Raw genomic sequence first — 21,130 nt, 5'->3', positions numbered from 1 at the left:
AGCTTCATCTGCAGAGAACGAGGAGGAGTGTGAGAGTGAAGATTCAGGTCTCATGGAAGAGCGAGGAGTTAAAATTGCATAGATCATGCCTGTAGAAAGTCTTGGTAGAGGAGAGGGAGGAGGTGCTAGAGGGAATAGGCGGGAGCAAGGAAGCTGAGATTAGGGTGTGATCTGAAAGGTAGATGGGGAGAGTAGATACGGAGGAGGCAGTAAACAATAAAGCGAAGATCAAGTCGAGGGTAGAACCAGGGGTATGAGTAGGAGGAGTGGGAAGTGGGGAACGTAGGTGAGAGTCAAGTATTGATAAGAAGAGGGATGTTAGATGAGTAGAGGAAAGATGAAGATTTAAGTCTCTGAGCAAGACAAGAGGTGTAGGACTAGGTAGGATGTGACCAAGAAGGTGGTCCATATCTTTGCAGAATGAGCCAAGTCGGCCAGGTGGGTGGTAGATAATGAGAAGAGAAATGGCATGAAGAGCAGTGAAGATTTTATATATAAATTCAAATGAGGAATTTGATGGAACACAGGTGATGGAATAGATGAGCATTTAGGACTGTAGAGTAAACCAACACCGCTGCCGCGTCCATTGGCATGAGGAACATGTGCAAAAGAGGATAGAGGATAGAGAGGATAGAGGATAGAGAAGTAGTAAGAGAAGCAGCAACAGTTATGTTATGTTATGTTATGTTATTTTGCATTTATGTGTGAATCCAAGTCTCAGTTATGCAGCGAAAATGAAGATGTAGGTGTAAAAAAAGGTCCAGAACTGCCATGATCTTGTTGCAGAGGGATCTTGCATTCTATAGTCCGAGGTCGATGGTGGTGGAAATGTCAGTAAGTTGTAAGGGTAAATGAGATTTGGATTTCTGGATGGAGTAATGGAGCCGTAGTATATGGTGGGATATATACAGTATATAGCGGGATATATATAGTATATGCCGAGACTTCACAGCGTCGATGATTTTGTCCGGTGCAAATGTATGTGGGTTGGTCTGTACATTATCCATACTTTAAATGTGTAATGCTTGGTAACTCGTATCATGTCGCAATATCTTCCTTCACTTTCAAAGCACAGGGTATTATCAGGGGAACACCATACAAAACACAAATGTTGGCATGTCAGTTCGGGATCGGCAACAAGTCTAATGGCGTACACCGTATGCAAGTGCAGGCACATCACGCCACCTCTGGTGGTATACCAACTGCAAAATGTCCTCCACAACCATTCTGTAGTGGTGAGCACCCACAGGAGATATGCATATTTCCAGGAGTGTGCGCTAGAGTTACATATCAGTATAGGACCTGATCCAAAGAAGGCAACATTATGAAACCTACTTCCAACCAGTGTCCAGACTGTTAGTTCCAAGGGCCCTAGCCATGTACACAAGGCAGTACGGATTTGTCATCCCAACACAACATAGTATACTGAATGGAAATATCCTGATATGATCTGCAATACTCTCCCCATCCCCAATGGGCTTTGAAGGTAGTCGCCTGTGCAGCTAACCCTCAATGATTTACATGTGTCAGTAGTTGCGTACATGGTCCATGTCGGAAAAGTGTGACGGGAGAAAAATCCTTTCAATTCCAAATGTCTTACTACACTCCCTGAAGCAAGGCTCTGTTTACGGCCACACCATTCCAAACGCATATGGTGCCATATCTCACCAATGCTGCTGCAGCAAATGTAACATGTCCTCCACAATGATTCTACAAAGACTAGTACCTTAGGACATTCACATATTTAAAAGTGTGTGGGATGGAACAAGGTATGGTTATAATAACGTACCGAAGTTCGAAGGAAAAATGAAATGCACTCTGTATACATATGTGTGCAATCGAGATACCATTATCACAGTGCTCCCATGCATTTTCCAATGTTTTACTGCACTCCTTGAATCAAGGCTCTCTTCACGGGCACACCATTCCAAGGTCAAATTGTGGCATGTTTTATCACTGTAGCTGTAACAAGTCTAACATGTCCTCCACAATGAATCCGCAAACATGAGTATCTTACATATTTAAAAGTCTGTGGGATGTCAGACGGTATGGTTATAATAATTTATCCAAATGAGCTAAAGCAAAGGGAATGCACTCTTTATACATATGTGTGCTGCAATCCACATACCATCATCACAATGGTCCCATACATGGCTGCATTGTGTTGCAGGGATTGTGGCCAAGGCCTAGGCTCTTGGGTACGTGCAGAGGCCTATGGCCTCCGCTCATGCACACAAGAGCCTAGTCCTTGGACACACCCATTAGAAGGCAATAGAGCCATGCATGGGAACATGTGGCCACGTAGCTTTCCTGACTACAGGTATGCATGGGTACAGTAACAGATCCAACCAAGGCAACATTCTGAAACCTACTTCCAACCAGTGGCCAAACTGTTAGGTCCAAGAGCCCCAGCCATAAACACGGCAGTAGGGGCTTTGCAGGCACAAAACAACATAGTACACTGACTGGAAATATTCTCATATTGTCTCCAATGCACTCCCCATCCCCAATGGAGTTTGCATGCACTCACCAAAAAATTATAGTACCTATGCAGCTACCCCTCAATGAAGTATATGTGAGTAGCTGAGTAAAAGGTCCATTTTGCGAAACTGTGATGGTAAAAAAATCCTTCCATGTGCAATGTCTTACTGCCCTCCCTGAAGCAAGGCTGTGGCCAAGCCCTAGACTCTTGGGTACATGCAAAGACCTACGGCCTCTGCCAATGCACCCAAAAGCCTAGGCCTTGCCCACAACCACTACAAGGCAATGCAGGCAGGCATGGTAACATTTGGCCACATACCATACTTCACAAACGTACCACAGCAACCGACAGCCCAACACACCGCTATAACACAATGCAAACCCACAAAGTCGACATAAGCACCGGCACCCCTAAGCAACAGCAAAACACATTGGCCCTCATTACGACCCTGGCGGAAATCAACCGACCGGACCGCCATAGCGTAAATAGCGTTTCCGCCATTGCACGATGGAGCAAAGTGCGGCTCATTCCGACCCATCGGGCACGAGCACCACGCCATGGCGGAAGTGCAAAGTCCGCGATGGCGGAAATGACCCCAAAACGGCCCACACCGCCGCCGTACGGCGCCCTAGGTGCAATACCGCCACCCATCTCAGCGGACACCGCAGTGAGCGCCAACCGGAAAGTACGGTCACCGTAAATATACGGAAACGGAAGTAAAAGCATGGTCCCGGAACGGGAAACATCACGCCGTACACCTATAAAACCACAAATTCCACACAACCATTAAAAATACTACCCTGAGACACATCCCAACCCGTCATCCACCCTAGTGAAACCAAGAAAAACGGGAAAAGTAGCGAAGAAAGCGTGCGACCGCAAGCGGCAGGTCCACTTCTCCCGTGAGGAACTCACCGTGCTCACAGAGACCCTCCAGGAGAATGCTGCCGCCGTCTTCTCCACGCAAATGACCAGGACGGCACTTGCGAACAAGAAGGCCATATGGGCCCTGGTGGCACAGCGGGTAAGTGCGGTGGGGACCGCACCGCGCAACCCACAGCAATGCAGAAAGCGATGGGACGACCTGCGGATACGCGTCCGTAGCATACTTTCTGCCAACCGCAACATTGCCACAGCTACCGGGGGAGGATCGGAATCACCCATCAAGTTGACCCCCTGGGAAGAAATCTGTGCCTCCACCATTGGAATGGAGAGCATAGAGGGAGTCGGAGGGATGGAGAAAGGAGTGCAGACATCCGAAGAATCAGGTAGGTGTCCCAAATAAAACAATGCCAAAACCACAATGTCCAATCATATGAAGTACCACGTGCCCACATAGTGCAACAGTAACACATGTCCAGGAGAATGTCCACATACATAGGCCTGATAGCACACTTTCAAACTCACATCAAATACATAAATAATTAAAAATCCTAAAAACACCCTCTACACGTGCAGCAGGCACACCCTAACTGCAGGCTGCCAAACAACTGCACCCTCACTCCACACACAAATGAAACCACCTCCAAGGCCCCGACCCAAATCACCCTCAGGTACCACCCCAATGCATGTGATACATTGCCATTCCAATTCCCACAGACCCATTAATAACGCTCGCCCTCCTTTACTCCACCACAGGGTCCGATCCAAACGACGAGCTCCAGGACACCCCTACCAGCACACCTGCAAAGAGGGCCAAGACCAACGGCCAAAGACCCTCCACCTCAGCTGCACGCATCAAGACACGGAAGCAGCACAAATCAAGTGGCAGCACAGAGGAGGGAACTCCAACAGGCACCCCAGCAGCCAGCATGCCCACAACACCACCACCACAGGTCCCCCCAATGGATGCCACAGTAGGCACTGCTTCTGGTGGCAGCAGCACCATAGGTGACACTGCATTAATGGCAGCATGCTCCGACACAGAAAACGGGGATGTCGAAGTCAGATCCATCCATGACCTGTCCCAATCCCCCTGTCTGTTCCATCCCGTACACCATGAGGATACCACGCAGGGGCACCCACAAGACGACGACTGGCCATCCCCCACAAGCCCTGTGGCAAGGCAACAGGAGGTGAACAGCCACTCTGTGACACCACCGCAAATGGCCATGGCCCAGCAGAGGCAACAGTCCCTCGACCAGTTAATCGTGCAACAGCAGCAACTGGCCACGCTCCTCAAGGACCATGCCGATGAATGTGGGGGCACTAAGGCAGACATAGAAACATCAACTGAGACACTTAGGGCAGAAATGGAGAGAAGTACAGAGACACTAAGGGCACAAATGGAGAGTAGCACCGAGAGCCTGAGAGTACAAATGGAGAGAAGCACCGAGAGCCTGAGGGGGGAACTGCATGCGACGTCCAAAGACGTATGTGCCGAACTTGCCGCAGTGCGCCGTGTGCTCACTGAGCTCTCACAAACCCTTAGGGACATGCATGGACGTGAGCAGGCAGAGACATCATCCGTTGCAAGTTCCGTCCAGGGCAGCCCCCAACGTAGATCTGGGAGGAACCTGCGCTCCACAGGCAGGGGTGCCCCTGATACCCGCAGAGGGGGCTTGCAATAGCGACAGCCCACTGACAATGAGCATCTTTGGACACTGGTGTTCGGGGGGGAGGTAGGAGGGTGGAGGGGGTGTGTTGGGCTCACTTGGGTGGCGGGTCGATAGGGTGTTTAACATGATATCACATATGCCATAAACAATGCACGATCATCCAATGAGATGTGTGGACATTGATCTTTGTGTACGAGGCCCTTATAGGCGTACAGTCCATATTGTGCATGTTCCAGACACACACAGTGCCACGAGTCCCGTGTCCATGTATCAGCCACCAGGCGTGAGTGCTAGAAGCATGCATCTATGAGATGCTGACGAATGTCACGGCCCTCCTGTGCCTCGCAGACTCCTTGAGGTGCTGCCACATCCCCACCCTCATCATGACCATCTTCAGGTGCTTGCAGTTCTGCGTCAGGGGGCATGGGCACATTTCTACGTACGCACATGTTGTGTAGCATGACACATGCCATCACCATCTTTGCAACCTTCACATGGCGGTACAGGAGTGCCCCGCCAGACCTGCTGAGGCAGCGGAAACGAGTCTTCAGTAGGCCGAATGCCTGTTCTATGACTACACGGGTACGTGAGTGGGCATGGTTGTAGTCCTCCTCATGCTGGTCCCGTGGGTTCCGGACTGGTGTGAGGAGCCATCTCTTCAGTGGATACCCGGCATCACCTGTATGTGGACAATAAAGGAATTTTGAGGAATGCCATTGCTACGTACGCACCCCCCCCCTTCCTGCCAGGTCATTGCCGCATCACATACCCCACATCATCATGCATGAAATGAGACTCACCGAGTAGCCAGGATCTGTTCCCTGCGTGTCGCTCCATGTAGCGTGGTATTGTAGAGTTCCTCAAGACCATAGAATCATGGGTTGATCCAGGGAATCGGGCACAACAATGTGTAATGATCCTGTTGGAGTCACACACCATTTGTACATTCAGAGAATGAAATTGTTTTCGGTTGCGGTACTGGGCCTCCATGGCATGTGGGACGACCAATTCCACATGGGTGCAGTCGATGGCACCAATGCAACCCGGTATGCCGGCAAGTGCATGGAATCCCACTTTTGTGTTGGTAATTTCCTGCTCCGAGCGTGGTAGAGAGATGTAGTCGTCTGCGTGCTGCAGGAGGGCATCGAGCACTTGCAATAGTGTCCGTGAGAACAGTGGCTGTGATATGCCATGCAACTGTCCGACTGTGTGCTGGTAGGTGCCTGTGGCCAGGAAGTGGAGTACAGACACCACCTTCAGTAGGGGTGGGATGGCGGTTGGGCTATCTATCATGCTGACAAGGTCAGCCTGTGTCATGTCCACAATGGCGGTTATGGTGTCCCGGTCCAAACGGTAGAGGGTGTGGATCTGCTCATCCGTGAGGTTGAACGGATGTGCTCGGAGGCGTGGGATTGGGGGCTGCCTGCGTGGTGGTAGTGGCTGTGCTGGCGGCCCTTGCTGGCCCTGCCTTGCCCTCCTCCTCCTCCTGCGTCTCCTCCGTGCGGCCGGTTGTAGTTGGTGTTCGTCTTCTTCTTGAAGTTGGAGTACTTGCAGTGCTATCAGGTCCCCCAGGGCCAACATAGCTAGTCCTGGCGGTAGCATTTCAGAGTGGGTGTGGTTGTGGGAGGAGACTGGGTGTGCAATTTATGTGTTTTCAGGCTGTATGGCCTCCACCTGTGGTGATTCATTCCACCTGTGCAAGCTGCTCTCCCCTTTGGGCGAGCACGTCCCGCACACAACGCTGCAATTCGACGAATGGCATCTTGCTATTACAATCATGTATTTGTACCCGATGGCAGTGTAACATTGGTTGATATGTTCATTCGGCTATGGTCCCATTGTTTCACATACTATCTTTGCAGTCGCGAACAGACTTGTGAAGGGTCAGTGGAACGTAGTACTCGAGTAACGGTGGACCCTCATGCAACACTGTACCGAGGTTCACCGACGGCCGGGGCGTCCCATTTGTGAGTGAAGGCAGTTGCCATTTTCACACACAGCCGCACTAGATGGATTAATTTGTGATTTCAAGCGGCCACAGATGCCTTTTCGACGTGATGTTGCAAATGAGGAATTCGAAGGGCGGCGCTTTCGGTTTTCAGCTAGCGGCGAGGAGATGCCCACAGGTCTGACTGCAAATATAACGTTCTATTGTTCAATGTCCTTGGGACAGGGGCCATGGCGAGGATGCAATGATTGATATGAATAGTTTGGGATGCGCAATAGCGAAGTGGGCGATGAGGCCGGACGTTCCCAAATACATGTTACTTCACAACACTGGAATTACGGGCTGGGGAAATTTCACATGTTATGTGAGTATGGAAACAGGCGTTTTCATTACGGGATGAGGGAATGATGTATGGATGCATGGACAGATGATTTGATACAGAGTTTGCCATGTACAGGGCTTCTTGGTATCTATCCGCCTCCCCTGCGCTATGTGATGCAGGGCTGCCATAGTGGGACCATCGTCTATCTGGCCTTGTTGAGCCCTCCCTGTCTCGACGCGCCTTCAGACACTTGTGTCTATGCACGTTACAATCCCATCTGATGGATTCTGTCTTAACAGACGCATGCACAGGTACACTCGTTTGTGATGGTGTTTTCACCTCGATATAGATAGTTATGATTCGCAAGTGGTTTTTGGGTGGTGGTGATCCTTTGGAGTGGGCTAGCATGCATATGGCTGTGGATTTGGTGTGATCATTGAAGTGAGTAATTCAAATGTAGTTCTGATGGCCATACTATTCTATTCTTTTTCATTTCATTTGGTTGACAGGCATCTCCTCCCCTTTTGCCACTGCCATCTGTATGCCACTCCTGCAGATGGATTTTACTCCCGACACCTGCTGCTTCGTGTTAATCAGTGGAGCAGCATTACGATCTTATGGGACGATCGCCAATGGGCCACATGCCCTTACGCAGTACTAGTGGCTAGGAGCAACATTTCGGCCTTTCAGCTGGACTAGTGCCTCCCTATTGGGACGGCCCTGCGGTTCTAGGCGCTTCCATGTTGCCTTTTCGTACAAGAATGTAGCCCTGTGTACCATGAAGGAACAGGGCGTCACACAAGAAGTAGCTGGTCATTTGTTGCGGATGCAGCCCACAATGGTGAAATGTGTTTTGGAGTTCATGGCCTAATGGCTGTATGGGCTTGGTGAATTTGTTGTGCATTAAATTTCTATTCTGATATGAACCGTGTAGCGTTCTTCTTTGCAAGTGATGTGGCATATTCCTATTTGGGGAGCGATGTATTGTGAGGAGATCTGCATTGGGTTCCAGCTTCGGAGTATAGTTGCGTGGTACTGTGCTGGGCGCGTTTGACTACGAAGCCCAGTGAGGTCAGGGATAAGGGCTGCCAATATGACTGTTTTGATGATGTCATGCTCAGGGGCGGGGGATTAGCTTTTGTGTAACAGATGCCGGTCAGCCAGTTGGATTGGTGGAATGATGTGATTATCGGAATATTGCTGGTCACAGGTGCCTGTGTTTGCGCGCGTTTCTTGGTGGGAGACTGAGGTCATGTCCATTTGTATGGCTTCTGTATTCGTGCCATCTGTGCCCTGCAGCTCCCATTGGCCCCTCTTGAGATTCATTTGTTCGTTGGCAGGCATGGATGACTAGTACATTTCACTGGTTGCATTGTGTGACTTCATTGCACCTACGGGGAGTTGTACAATGTGGCCAGGGAGCGGTGTACAGGCACTCAGTGGGGCCGTTTACGGTTGGTTCGCGATGCCGGACTTCTCACCATGGCGGAATGGTACTTTCCGCCGTGCTTGATGGCGTTAGGTGCATGTCCGCTAGGGTCAGAATTCGCGTACCGTTGCGCCATGGTGGTAATTACGGTTTGGCATGGCGCGCGCGCGCGTACTTGGTGCAGTTAGCGTTGGCGTTCACTACGGTGTCGCTAATGGCATCGTACTTTGCGGTGACGGGTCATAATCGCACCGAGCGCTATTCGATGGCGGTATTGCATTTCCGCCATCGTTTTTCGATTTCCGCCAGGGTCGTAATGAGGCCCATTGTCAATTTCTTTGCATCCTCTGCAATGCACTCCGAGTTCTCAATGGAGCGTCCATGCAGTTGCCACAGAAGGTTGTCGTCTGAGGAGCTACCTGCCAATTGCCGCATTGCTCGCGTACACCCCTCGCACACCACCGTCTTCTTTGACCTAAACAAATATATCATATTTTCTGCTTTTCACTTCCCCAACCTTTTCAACCCCTCTTTCACCCACCCGATCCTGTAAACCATGTTTTGCAACCCCTCCCAGCGCGGCACTATCCTCCAATACACCATGGCAGCATTTCCCAAATACTTTGACGCATAGCACTCTTCCCTCCAGTCAACCTTCGGCCGCGTCCAATGTTCGCCAACCTCATGGCGTACTGCAAGCCAATGAGATTTTTGTCCACGGAGCGAACAGGGAAATGGGTACACGTAGCGGACCCAGATATTAATTTTTTGAGGCATATATTTGAGTTCTTTGCACCAAACCCACGCTCCTGCCGCAAATTTGGTTAAAATCCATCCAGCCGTTTGGCCTGTAGCCGTGCGCAAAGTTTTTCCCCATTAAGTCTATGGAGAAAAAAAAGTGGGACTCCTCCTTAACTTTGTCCCCCCTGCACGAAACCTCACCAAACTTGCCGACAGAATTCAGAGAGGAACATATACTTCTTTTGCAAAGTTTGGTGAGGAATCCTCCAGGGGGATTGAAGTTATAAGCTCCCGAAAAGGTGGTCTTCCTATGGGTTTTGCAACTTAACCATAACTACACAGCCGCTACCGCGGGCCAGGTATATATATATATATAGTTTTTTCTACCTGTTAGGTAGAGGATTCAAGCTGCACTCTCCACAGTATCTTGGTGACCCCTCACCATTACAAAGAAGTCGGAATCCAAGCCGCTAGTTTCAATATCAAAACTGTTCTTTATTTGGTTTCACAGGGAAAAAATCACGTCGTATTTAAAAATCCATGGAAAAGCATTTCACAATGGAAAGCAAAAACGACCAAAATATAAACGGGTCCTCCCAAGTGCAACCACTCCTCGTATCGAGGCGTTCACGCGTTTCACGGCCAACTCGCCGCTTGCTCACAACAATTAGCCTCATTGTTACCAAGCCATTTAAAACGTGAGAGAGACAGGCAGGCAGGGGGAGGAGGTAGGGAGAGGGAAGGAGAGAGGGAGTGGAAGAGGTACACAGAATGCAGCAATCGTGAAAGGACTAATTTCGCCCTTCCACGCAAACATTTCATTCCCATCCCGGACATCTTTGAATGGTTGGGTTTACCATTAAACACTCTGTGGTGCCACTATTACTTTGCAATCTGCTGTATTTTATAAGTGATTTTGCTATGCGTTCTAATGAACGTATTTCTTAATGTCCTCCTTCTCATCCGTAATAACATTCCCGCATTTATTCTAGTTTTAACAAAAAGGCCCCCATACATTATGGGTTGTGTACCGTTACATCTAGTTTAAACATGGACTTATCAAGTCCGTTTGTCAGTTTTCATTTACCCATCCATAGGCTAAAGTGACAAGTGTGGAGTTAAGAATCAAAGTGACATGTGCAACCAGCAATGTATACCTTTCGAAATAGTGTCATATATGGTATATTGCTCCATGTTTGCATACTTCGAATGCTTAGTGCATTTCAATTGAATGCTTAGTGCATTTCAGTTTCTGCCTTCCCTCTTCAGATTAAAGTGCCAAGTGCAATATGAACAATAACTTGTGTTCAAGGTTACCAAATATAAATATAAATATGCAAACATGGATACAAATAATTTTAAAATCTAATTTGTAAATACATTTCCCACATTCTTTAACTAATAAAGTGCTTAGTGCATTAGCAGCCTTTACTTCTTCAATTTAAAGTGACACGTGCAATAGCAGCATTTCTCTGTAAAAAAACCTTGCATGATTTTTGTAAAAGGCATGAGTGGGGAAGTTTTATAGGTTCCCTTATATCATGTCACTTTAGAATTTCCACACTAAATATCTGGACCTAAAAACGTTATAAAATCTGGCTGGGCCTATCTCTGGTCAATATTTAACACTAGCCATCATGCCGGGGGCCAACACATCTTCATTCCGGAATATGTTCACCTCACCGCTTAGACCTCTCCTGTTTATCTCTCACGACCCTTAGGTTAAAATTATTACCAATCACCACGAGTGTAATAGAAGCAAAGAACAAGTTACTTCTTACCTTGTAACGTTCTTTCGACGGGATGTTCCTCCGACGTATTCCTCATCTTAGATATCTCCTTCAAGCTCTGCTGGCCTCGGAAAATTTTTTCTCTCTAGAGGGCGCTGCGCGTCGACGTCCTCCGAGTCGATGTCCCTCAACAGCCACCGTATCGACGTCGACGTCATCCTGCCTATAAAGGCTGCGCGCAGCGTCCGTTGCTCAGTTCCATTTTGTAGCCCACAATAATACTTTCTGGACTAAACTAATCACCCTGAAGGAGCGTAAGCTGCAACAACAAGGGAAGTAGAACTGCGGGGATGGATGGGAGGGTCGATGAGGAATACGTCGGAGGAACATCCCGTTGAAAGAACGTTACAAGGTAAGAAGTAACTTGTTCTTCGAAGGGATTGTGTCCTCCGACGTATTCCTCATCTTAGATAGGCTCCCATAGCAGTATTCTATTATAGGAGGAGGGAGTACTGACTTCACGCTGTCTTCTATTGATGAATAGAATGCAGTACAGCCCTTCCAAACCTAGTCTCTTGACTAGAGGAGGAATCCAAATTGTAAAAACGTGTAAAGGTATGGACAGACGACCATGTAGCGGCCGCACAGATGTCTTTAACCGGCACGCCTCTTTTGAGGGCCGATGAAGCTGCAATACCTCTGGTCGAATGAGCCCTAAGGTTTTGAGGGGGCTCTTTCCCTGCCAGTTTATAACATTCCAGAATGGCTAGAATGATCCATCTGGAAATGGTCTGCTTAGTTATTGGTAACCCCAGCTTGTGACCTGCGTAACCTACAAACAGCTGGTCTGCCTGTCTTATCCTGGCTAGTCTACTGATGTAAAAACTTAAAGCCCTCCTAGGGTCTAGCCTGTGTAACCTCTCTTCCTCTTTCCCCGGGTGAGGAGGAGGATAGAAAGATGGTAGGGTAATCTTCTGAGTGATATGGAATTCAGAAACCACCTTTGGGAGGAAATTAGGCTTCACTTGCAGGACAACTTTGTCTTTGTGAAATATTGTGTGAGGGGGTTTACAAGAAAGAGCTTGTAATTCGCTCACCCTTCTAGCAGATGTAAGTGCTATTAATAAAACAGTTTTAAGGGTAAAGAATCTTAACGAACAAGAATGGAGAGGTTCGAAAGGTGTGCCCATCAGGAAAGTTAGTACTAAGTTTAAATCCCATAGGGGAACTTGGAATGGCCTTGGGGGATAAACATTGGTTAACCCCTTTAGAAACTGTATTACCAAGGGTAATTTGAAATAGGATGGTTCTTCCGCAGTACGCTTAAAGATGGATAGCGCTGCGAGATAGCCCTTAATGGTGCCAACTTGAAGGCCTGAATTTGCCAAATATAGTAGGAAGGACAAAACCATTGGTGTACCACATGAAAAAGGGTCGATATTCTGTTCTCTACACCAGCTGCAAAATCTGTTCCAACGGCAGCGGTATAAAGACTTTGTTGCTGGCCTCCTTGCCGAAAGCAACACCTCCATAACATCATCAGGGAGGTCCCAATCCTTGTACCTCAGCCTTTCAGAAGCCAAGCGTGAAGGTTGAGGGTTTGGATGTCTGGATGGAGAACCTGACCTCCCTTCTGTGAGAGTAGGTTCTCTCTGAGTGGAAGTCGAATTGGAGGGCAGATGGACAAGTCTAGAAGGTCCGGGTACCACGTTCTCCTGGCCCAATCCGGGGCAATTAGGATCATGGTTCGCCGGAATCTTCTCAACCTCCTGATCATTTGAGGAATGACAGGGACCGGTGGGAACGCGTACAGAAGCGGAAACTCCAAGTCCACTATGAACGCGTCTCCCAGAGCTCCTCTCGGGGGAAATTCCCTTGAGCAGAACAGGTCGCATTTCCTGTTTAGGCTGGTGGCGAACAGATCTACCTGAGGGGTTCCCCAAAGGGCGAAGATCTCTTGAAGGACTTCCTGAGCTAGCTCCCACTCGTGGGAGACTGTGTTCTGCCTGCTCAGAGCGTCCGCTGTCAAGTTCTTCTCTCCGGCTAGATGAACTGCTGATAGAGAGATTCCTTCTTGGATTACTCAAAATCAGAGCTGCATCGCCTCTCTGCATAGGGGTAGTGATCCTACGCCTCCTCTTTTGTTGAGGTAATGCATGGCCACCATGTTGTCCGTCATTATCAGGACGTTCTTCCCTTGTACGGCTGGCAGGAACGCCTTCAGCGCAAGTCTGATGGCTCTCAGCTCTAACAGGTTGATATGTAGTCTGGACTCCGATGGAGACCAACGACCGCTGATGGTCAAGTCGTTGGCGTGGGCTCCCCACCCCGTGAGTGAGGCATCCGTGACTACTGTTATCTCCGGCCAGGGTTGCCAAAACTGTTCTCCTTTCAGAATGTTCTCCTGACAGGCCCACCACTGAAGGTCTCGAGCCACCCTGCCGGGAACCTGAAGAAGATCTGTCATTCTCCCTGAGAATTGTGACCACTGAGTCCTCAGTGCCCACTGGAGGGATCTCATTCTCAGGCGAGCCTCTGGCACTAGGAAAATGCAGGATGCCATGAGGCCTAGCAACCTCAAAAAGTCGAAGGCTGGGTGACGTTGGGCATGTTGGAACTTGGTAACCATCTGTAGAATATCTTGAGCCCTCACCTCTGGTGGCGAGGCTTTTCCCAGGGAAGTGTCCAGGATCGCTCCTATGAACTGGAGTCTCTGCGATGGTATCATTTGTGACTTCTTTAAATTGAGGGAGAAGCCCAGTCTGTGAAGGAAGTGGCACACGTGATTTAGCTGGATCTGAGCTTGTTCCGAAGAAACAGCCCTGATCAACCAATCGTCCAGATAGGGGTAGACGTGAATCCCTTCCCTCCTTAGACTTGCAGCCACTACCGACATTAACTTGGTGAAGACCCTCGGGGCGGAGGTCAGCCCAAATGGCAGCACTCGAAATTGATAGTGAGAGTTGCCAATTGCGAACCTCAGGTATTTCCTGTGTTTGAGATGGATAGGCACATGGAAATAAGCGTCCTGAAGGTCCAGAGATCCCAACCAGTCCTGGAACTGAAGGGCCTGGAGGATCTGAGAAAGAGTGACCATCTTGAATTTGTCTTTTCTGAGGAATTTGTTCAATTCTCGCAAGTCCAAGATGGGTCTCAGTCCTCCGTCTTTCTTTGGAATGAGAAAGTAAGGGGAGTACCAGCCCTTGTTCCTCTCCGCTACAGGTACCGGTTCTATTGCACCTTTCTCTAGCAGGTCCAAAATTTCCTGCAAGAGGAGCGGATCTGGAGCTTTCTGAGAGTTGATCCCCGGTGGATGACTCTGAGGTATACGTAGGAAAGGCAGGCAGTAACCTTGGGCAACTGTTTCCAATGCCCAAGCATCTGACGTGATAGCCTGCCATACCGCCAGATGTTGAGTCAACCTGCCTCCTACAGGTGTCCTGTGAGGGAAGTCCTCAGAGTGGTTTTGGGGCGGCTGATGCAGATGCCGATGGTAAAGAGGCACCTGCTGTTGCTGTGGCTTTTGAATATCTACCCCGTCCACCTCGGGTAGTTCTTCTTTGTCCCCTTTGAGCCGGCCGTCCTCTACCTCTTTCAAATGCGGAGTAGAAGCGAAAGGACTTGCCCCTCGCAGAGGTTCCTGTGGGACGAAAAGGAGTCTGACGGATTGCAGCTCCTAGGGATTTTGCTGCTGCTTTTGAAGTTTGCAGTTTCTCTAAACTGTCATCCGCCTTTTTCCCGAACAAAGAAGAGCCATCGAATGGCATGTTCAAGAGCCTGGCTTGCACATCTGGGGCAAAACCAGAATTTCTCAACCAAGCGAATCTCCTGGTTGATGTACTTGCCGCCACTGCTCTGCTGATACTGTCAGCCGAATCAATGCCCGTCTGGAGGGATTCGCACATAGCGTCTTTACCGTCCTGTATAATATTCAGGAACGCATCCCTTTCTTCTCCCTCCGGGATGCAGTCAGCCGCTGTAGAAGCACACTCCCAAAGTGTATGGCTGAACCTAGCAAGGGTGCAAGTAGCATTAACAGATTTTAACGCCATGCTACATGCTGAAAAGACTTTCTTTGCCATAGCATCATATTTTTTATCGTCCCTGTCCTGTGGGACGGTAGGATAAGCCGTCTTGACATTGGTAGCGGATGCTGCCTGTACCACCAGACTTTCTGGGGATGGGTGTTTAGACAAAAACTCTGGGTCTGTAGAAGATACCCTGTATTTTGTAGACAGTTTTTTATTTACTGCTGGTACGACATCTGGGGTTTCCCAGTTTGTCATGATCTTCCTCTGAAGAGCTTTATGAAAAGGCACCACAGGATCCTCCTGTGGGCCTTTGTCAAGAATATCCGTGAGGTCATCTTGTTGGAAAGATTGTGAAGGTGCAGACCACCCCATGAACTCTGTGATCCTGGCCATTAAGGCTCTATAGGGGGTTTCAGCATGCTCCCCCGGGTCTGGCCTAGCAAACTCCATCTCAGGGGAAGTGTCTAACCCACTTGCCTCATGTAAGGAATCATGAAGATCCTTTAACCTGCATTCTTCAGAGGAAAATTCCTCTCTAATTGGGGTTACAGGTCCCTGCAACTCAAATGTGTCTTCCTGTTCAGACAATTCACCCTCTTCCAAAATTGAGGACATAGTTCTCAATTGTTCTGAACTCATAAAGGGAGTAAATCCCATTTCCAAGGCAGAGGGTGCCGAACTTGTCATTATCGGCCTCGAAAACGTCGATGTCGTCGACGCCGACGTCGAAGGTTTCGAGCGTGGCGTCGAAAACAAAGGCGGAGGCCTCGAAGACCTCGACAGAATTGGAATTCTACTCGACAATCTCGAAGCCATCGACGTCGAGGACCTGGGGATAGTCACTGGGTGTGTCGTAACCGTGACTTTTCTTGGCGTCGACGCCGGTGTCGAAGCTGGCGTCGAGTCGACAGACCCGTGTGTCGAAGGTCCCTTCGACAACGGCGTCGAAGACATCGACCTCGGTGTCGACGGAACCTTCGAGGAAGCTTTGGAGGTCATAGTCCTACTCGAGGGTTCGAGACGCGCTCGAGAGGTTTCCTTCGCCGGGTACTGCGACTCGCGGCGTTTTTGACCTTCGGGTCTTTCGACCAGAGCATCGCTCTCGGCAGTCTTCGAGGGGGTCGAGGCCGCTTTCTCGAAGACGCTCATCATATTTTTGCGGAATTCCTCCCATTCAGCCCGGGAACTATGTTTCGTGGGGCAAGGGATTCTTTTTGGCGAAACAGAGGAAGAGGAAGACGGAGAAGGGGATCTTCAACGTCTCCTCTTCGAGTGCTTCGATCTCGAGGAGTGATGAGACCCACTCCGAGACCTGGAGCGCGAATGGTGACGAGGAGACGAGTGTCTCGACTTCGTCGACGAAGAAGAAGCTTTAAAAGTCTTACCTTTCTCCAGCTTCCCCCTACGCTCCTTCAGGGCCTTAGCTGTCATGGACATACAGTCCTCGCATTCCGAACAATGGTGTTCAGCTCCCAAACACCACAGACAAACTCTGTAAGGGTCAGTCAGCGACATCTTTTTCCCACAATCTCGGCATTTTTTGAAGCCGGATCGAGGAGTTGTCGGTTCCGACGAGGAAGCCATCGAGTACGGATCGAATGACTCGAGGTAAATAGGATTAATCTGACAAGAACTGAGCAACGGTATTCCGAGGCACTGAGTAAGCGCGGAAAAACGGAACTGAGCAACGGACGCTGCGCGCGGCCTTTATAGGCAGGATGACGTCGACACGGCGACTGTCGAGGGACATCGACTCGGAGGACGTCGACGCGCAGCGCCCTCTAGAGAGAAAAAAATTTCCGAGGCCAGCAGAGCTGGAAGGAGATATCTAAGATCAGGAATACGTCGGAGGACACAATCCCTTCGAACACATCAATTACCATGTACCCAAAATTGTTAAAAACACTGAAACAACTGCACAAATATATCTACTACTCAAACATAACAGGAATTTCTTCTAAGTCCTTTTCTTTTTCGTTATTCAGACAACACCTTATAAAGTTTGTGATAGGAATGGTTTAAAACTAATTTAGACACTCCGCAGAATCCTTTTGACTAATATTTCTTGTGTTTTATGCCAGAGTACTCAATCATTTTTCCTTTTTTGTATCCCCTAAGGATTTATTAGACTGATTTGGTGGGCAGTCTTTTTTAGCAACCCAGAAAGGTGTAAATTATATATATATATATAAAAGGTTGTTCACTGACCATGTCTGATAGATTAATTGGCTGTGGACCTTTTGGAAATATGATAATATCACTACTAATTATGTTTTTAGAACTCATGATATTGTTGTAAGCTGATCCAGGAAAATAAGACCAGTAAAATTATTTTGTGCCATTGAAAACAGGTTTAATGCCATTATTGTAGCTCTCTCATCTGCATACAGTCCACTGAGTGGTTCTATAGTCACACTCCATTTCTATTGTAGCATGTTCAACTTCTCATGGAATGTGTATTATGTAACCTTGCAGCCAACACAAAACTGAATTCACAACAATATAATATTGGCATACCTTCAAATCAGCAATTGAATATCCTTTTCTAAGTGTGATCTGAAAAACATCCAAGCCGCTAATATAAGCTGAGAGACGGGACAGGCTCTGCTTCCCACTGCCCCCAACACCGACCAGCAAGGCATTGCCGCGGGGGCATTCCAAGATACGATTAATGCGACAAATGTGGCACACTGCATCTTCAAATAGTACCTACAAAAAAGGAAAGGAAACTGCAGTTTGAATACAACCATGGTGGAAATTCCTCAAGACATTTATTACCATAAATCATTGCTGTGAAGAATGAAGAACACGCTTTCTGCAGTGCAATTTCCATATAGCCAGCAAAAGCACGTTTAGGAAGCTACATTGCAAAATAGTCTGCTTCAATTTTGGAGATTTTAGGCACATACCTAGCACTTACACCGTACTGAATGTGAAGATAAAATCGGTCAGCCAAATTCATATTCCTTTTAAAAAATACACATATATGTGTGCATGCGCAGTATGCCTGGGGGGGGGAGTGGAGACAGTAACGGAGGCATGGTATCACAAGTATTAGATTCTTGGGGTTCGGAAAAACTTCTATGTTGCCATATAGCTATGATGAGAGTAGTCTGTACCATCAAATAATAAAGAAAACACAGTCCTAGTCAGTCTATGTCAAATCAAAGAACAAGTTACTTCTTACCTTGTAACGTTCTTTCGACGGGATGTTCCTCCGACGTATTCCTTATCTTTGATAATATGTTTCCATCTTGCTGGCCTTGGAAATTTTTTCTGTAGAGGGCGCTGCGCGTCGACGTCCTCCGAGTCGATATCCCTCGACGGCCACCGTATCGGCGCCGACGTCACCATGCCCATAAATAGCTACGCGCTGCGTCCGTTGCTCAGTTCCGTTTTGTAGCATAAGAAAAGTCATGCCTGAATTTGTTATTGATCTTGAAGGAGCGTAAACTGCAACCACAAGGGAAGTATCACTGCGGGGATGGATGGGAGGGGTGATAAGGAATACGTCGGAGGAACGTCCCGTCGAAAGAACGTTACAAGGTAAGAAGTAACTTGTTCTTCGAAGGGATTGTGTCCTCCGATGTATTCCTTATCTTTGACAGACTCCCATAGCAGTGGCATGTAATTGGAGGTGGGAGTGAGGATGTTATGTATCCCTTTAGGGATGGACCGAATGTAATACGGCCTTGCCAAATCTGGTCTCTTGACTAGTGGAGGAATCCAGATTGTACAATTTTGTGAATGTATGTGCGGATGACCATGTGGCAGCCACACATATGTCTCGGACCGGTACCCCTCTTTGGAGAGCCGAAGAGGCTGCGATACCCCTGGTTGAATGAGCCCTGAGATTTTGGGGTGGCTCTTTCCCTGCCAGTTTGTAACATTCCAGAATGGCCAAAATAATCCACCTGGAGATGGTTTGTTTTTTTATGGGTAGTCCCAACTTGTGACCTGAGTATCCTACAAACAGTTGGTCTGCTTGCCTGATCCTAGCCATTCTGCTGATGTAAAAGCTGAGAGCTTGCCTTGGGTGCATCCTATGTAGCCTTTCCTCCCCTTTCCCCGGATGGGGAGGAGGGTAGAACCAAGGTAAGGTAATTTTCTGGGTAATATGAAATTCAGAAACCACCTTTGGGAGGAAATTAGGCTTCACCTGTAGGATAACTTTGTCCTTGTGGAAAATTGTATGTGGGGTTTTACAGGAGAGCGCTTGTAGCTCGCTCACCCTCCTAGCAGATGTTAGTGCTACCAATAGGACAGTTTTAAGCGTGAGAAATCTCAGCAAACAAGAGTGAAGTGGTTCGAATGGAGTGCCCATTAGGAAGTTTAAGACTAAATTTAAGTCCCATAAGGGAACCTGGAATGGCTTTGGAGGATAAACATTAGTTAATCCCTTGAGAAATTGTATCACTAGAGGAAGTTTGAAATACGATGGTTCCTCCGCAGTGCGCTTGAAGATAGAAAGCGCTGCGAGCTAGCCTTTTACAGTGCCACCTTGAAGGCCTGAGTTTGCCAAGTAGAGTAGAAACGATAACACCGTTGGTGTACCACATGAAAAAGGGTTGATATTCTCTTCCCTACACAAGCTGCAAAATTTGTTCCAATGGCAGCGGTATAAAGACTTTGTTGCTGGACTTCTGGCCGAAAGCAACACTTCCATAACGTCATCAGGGAGATCCCAATCCTTGTACCTCACCCTTTCAGAAACCAAGCGTGAAGGTTGAGGGTTCTGGTGTCTGGATGGAGAACCTGACCTCCCTTCTGCGAGAGAAGATTCTCTTTGAGTGGAAGACGGATTGGAGGACAGATGGACATATCTAGAAGGTCCGGGTCCACGTTTTCCTGGCCCAATCCGGGGCAATTAGGATCATGGTTTTCCAGAATCTTCTCAACCTCCTGATCATTTGAGGAATAACAGGGACTGGTGGGAACGCGTAAAGGAGTGGAAACTCCCAGCCCACTACGAACGCATCTCCTAGAGCTCCTCTTGGAGGAAATTCCCTTGAACAGAACAGATCGCACTTCCTGTTGGTGCTTGTGGCGAACAGATCCACCTGAGGGGTTCCCCAAAGGGCGAAGATCTCTTGAAGGACTTCCTGAGCTAGCTCCCACTCGTGGGAGACTGTGCTCTGCCTGCTCAGAGTGTCCGCTGTCAAGTTCTTCTCTCCGGCAAGGTGGACTGCCGATAGAGAGATTCCTTCTTGGATTGCCCAAAACCAGAGCTGCATCACCTGTGGCAGTGATCCTACGCCTCCTCTTTTGTTGAGGTAGTGCATGGCTACCGTGTTGTCCGTCATTATCAAGACATTTCTCCCCTGTACTGATGGCAGGAAAGTTTTCAGCGCTAGTCTGATCGCTCTCAGCTCTAATAGGTTGATGTGTAGTCTGGTCTCCGGTGGAGACCAACGACTGCTGATGGTCAAGTCGTTGGCATGGGCTCCCCACCCCGTGAGTGAGGCGTCTGTGACTACTGTTATCTCCGGCCATGGTTGCCAAAACAGTTCTCCTTTCAAGATGTTCTCTGGATAGGCCCACCATTGAAGGTCGCGGGCTACCCTGTCCGGAATCCGGAGGAGATCTGTCATTCTCCCTGAGAATTGCGACCACTGACTTCTCAGTGCCCACTGAAGAGATCTCATTCTCAGGTGAGCCTCTGGCACAAGGAAGATGCAGGATGCCATGAGGCCTAGCAACCTCAAAAAGTCAAAGGCTGGGAGATGTTGGGCATTTTGAAACTTGGTGACCATCTGTAGAATATCTTGAGCCCTCACCTCTGGTGTCGAGGCTTTTCCCAGGGAAGTGTCCAGGACCGCTTCAATGAACTGGAGTCTCTGTGATGGTATCATCTGTGACTTCTTTAAATTGAGGGAGAAGCCCAGTTTG

The 21,130-nt window shown here is 48.5% G+C and overlaps 1 protein-coding gene across 1 annotated transcript in view; it reads right to left on the bottom strand.

Moving 5' to 3' along the window:
• DNAH17 (dynein axonemal heavy chain 17) overlaps positions 1-21,130 on the bottom strand; it is an 8,024,690-nt gene that overhangs the window by 2,562,385 nt on the left and 5,441,175 nt on the right. The window contains exon 53 of the mRNA XM_069655242.1: positions 17,759-17,950. Coding sequence (XP_069511343.1) covers positions 17,759-17,950 — 192 coding nt within the window. The remainder of the gene's footprint in view (positions 1-17,758; positions 17,951-21,130) is intronic.

Source organism: Ambystoma mexicanum, chromosome 3q, assembly GCF_040938575.1.
Source record: "Ambystoma mexicanum isolate Mex_15411 chromosome 3q, UKY_AmexF1_1, whole genome shotgun sequence".
In the NCBI taxonomy this organism is placed as follows: domain Eukaryota; kingdom Metazoa; phylum Chordata; class Amphibia; order Caudata; family Ambystomatidae; genus Ambystoma; species Ambystoma mexicanum.
The sequence above is the reverse complement of the archived record's forward strand: the minus strand, read 5'-3'. Positions and strand labels throughout refer to the sequence as shown.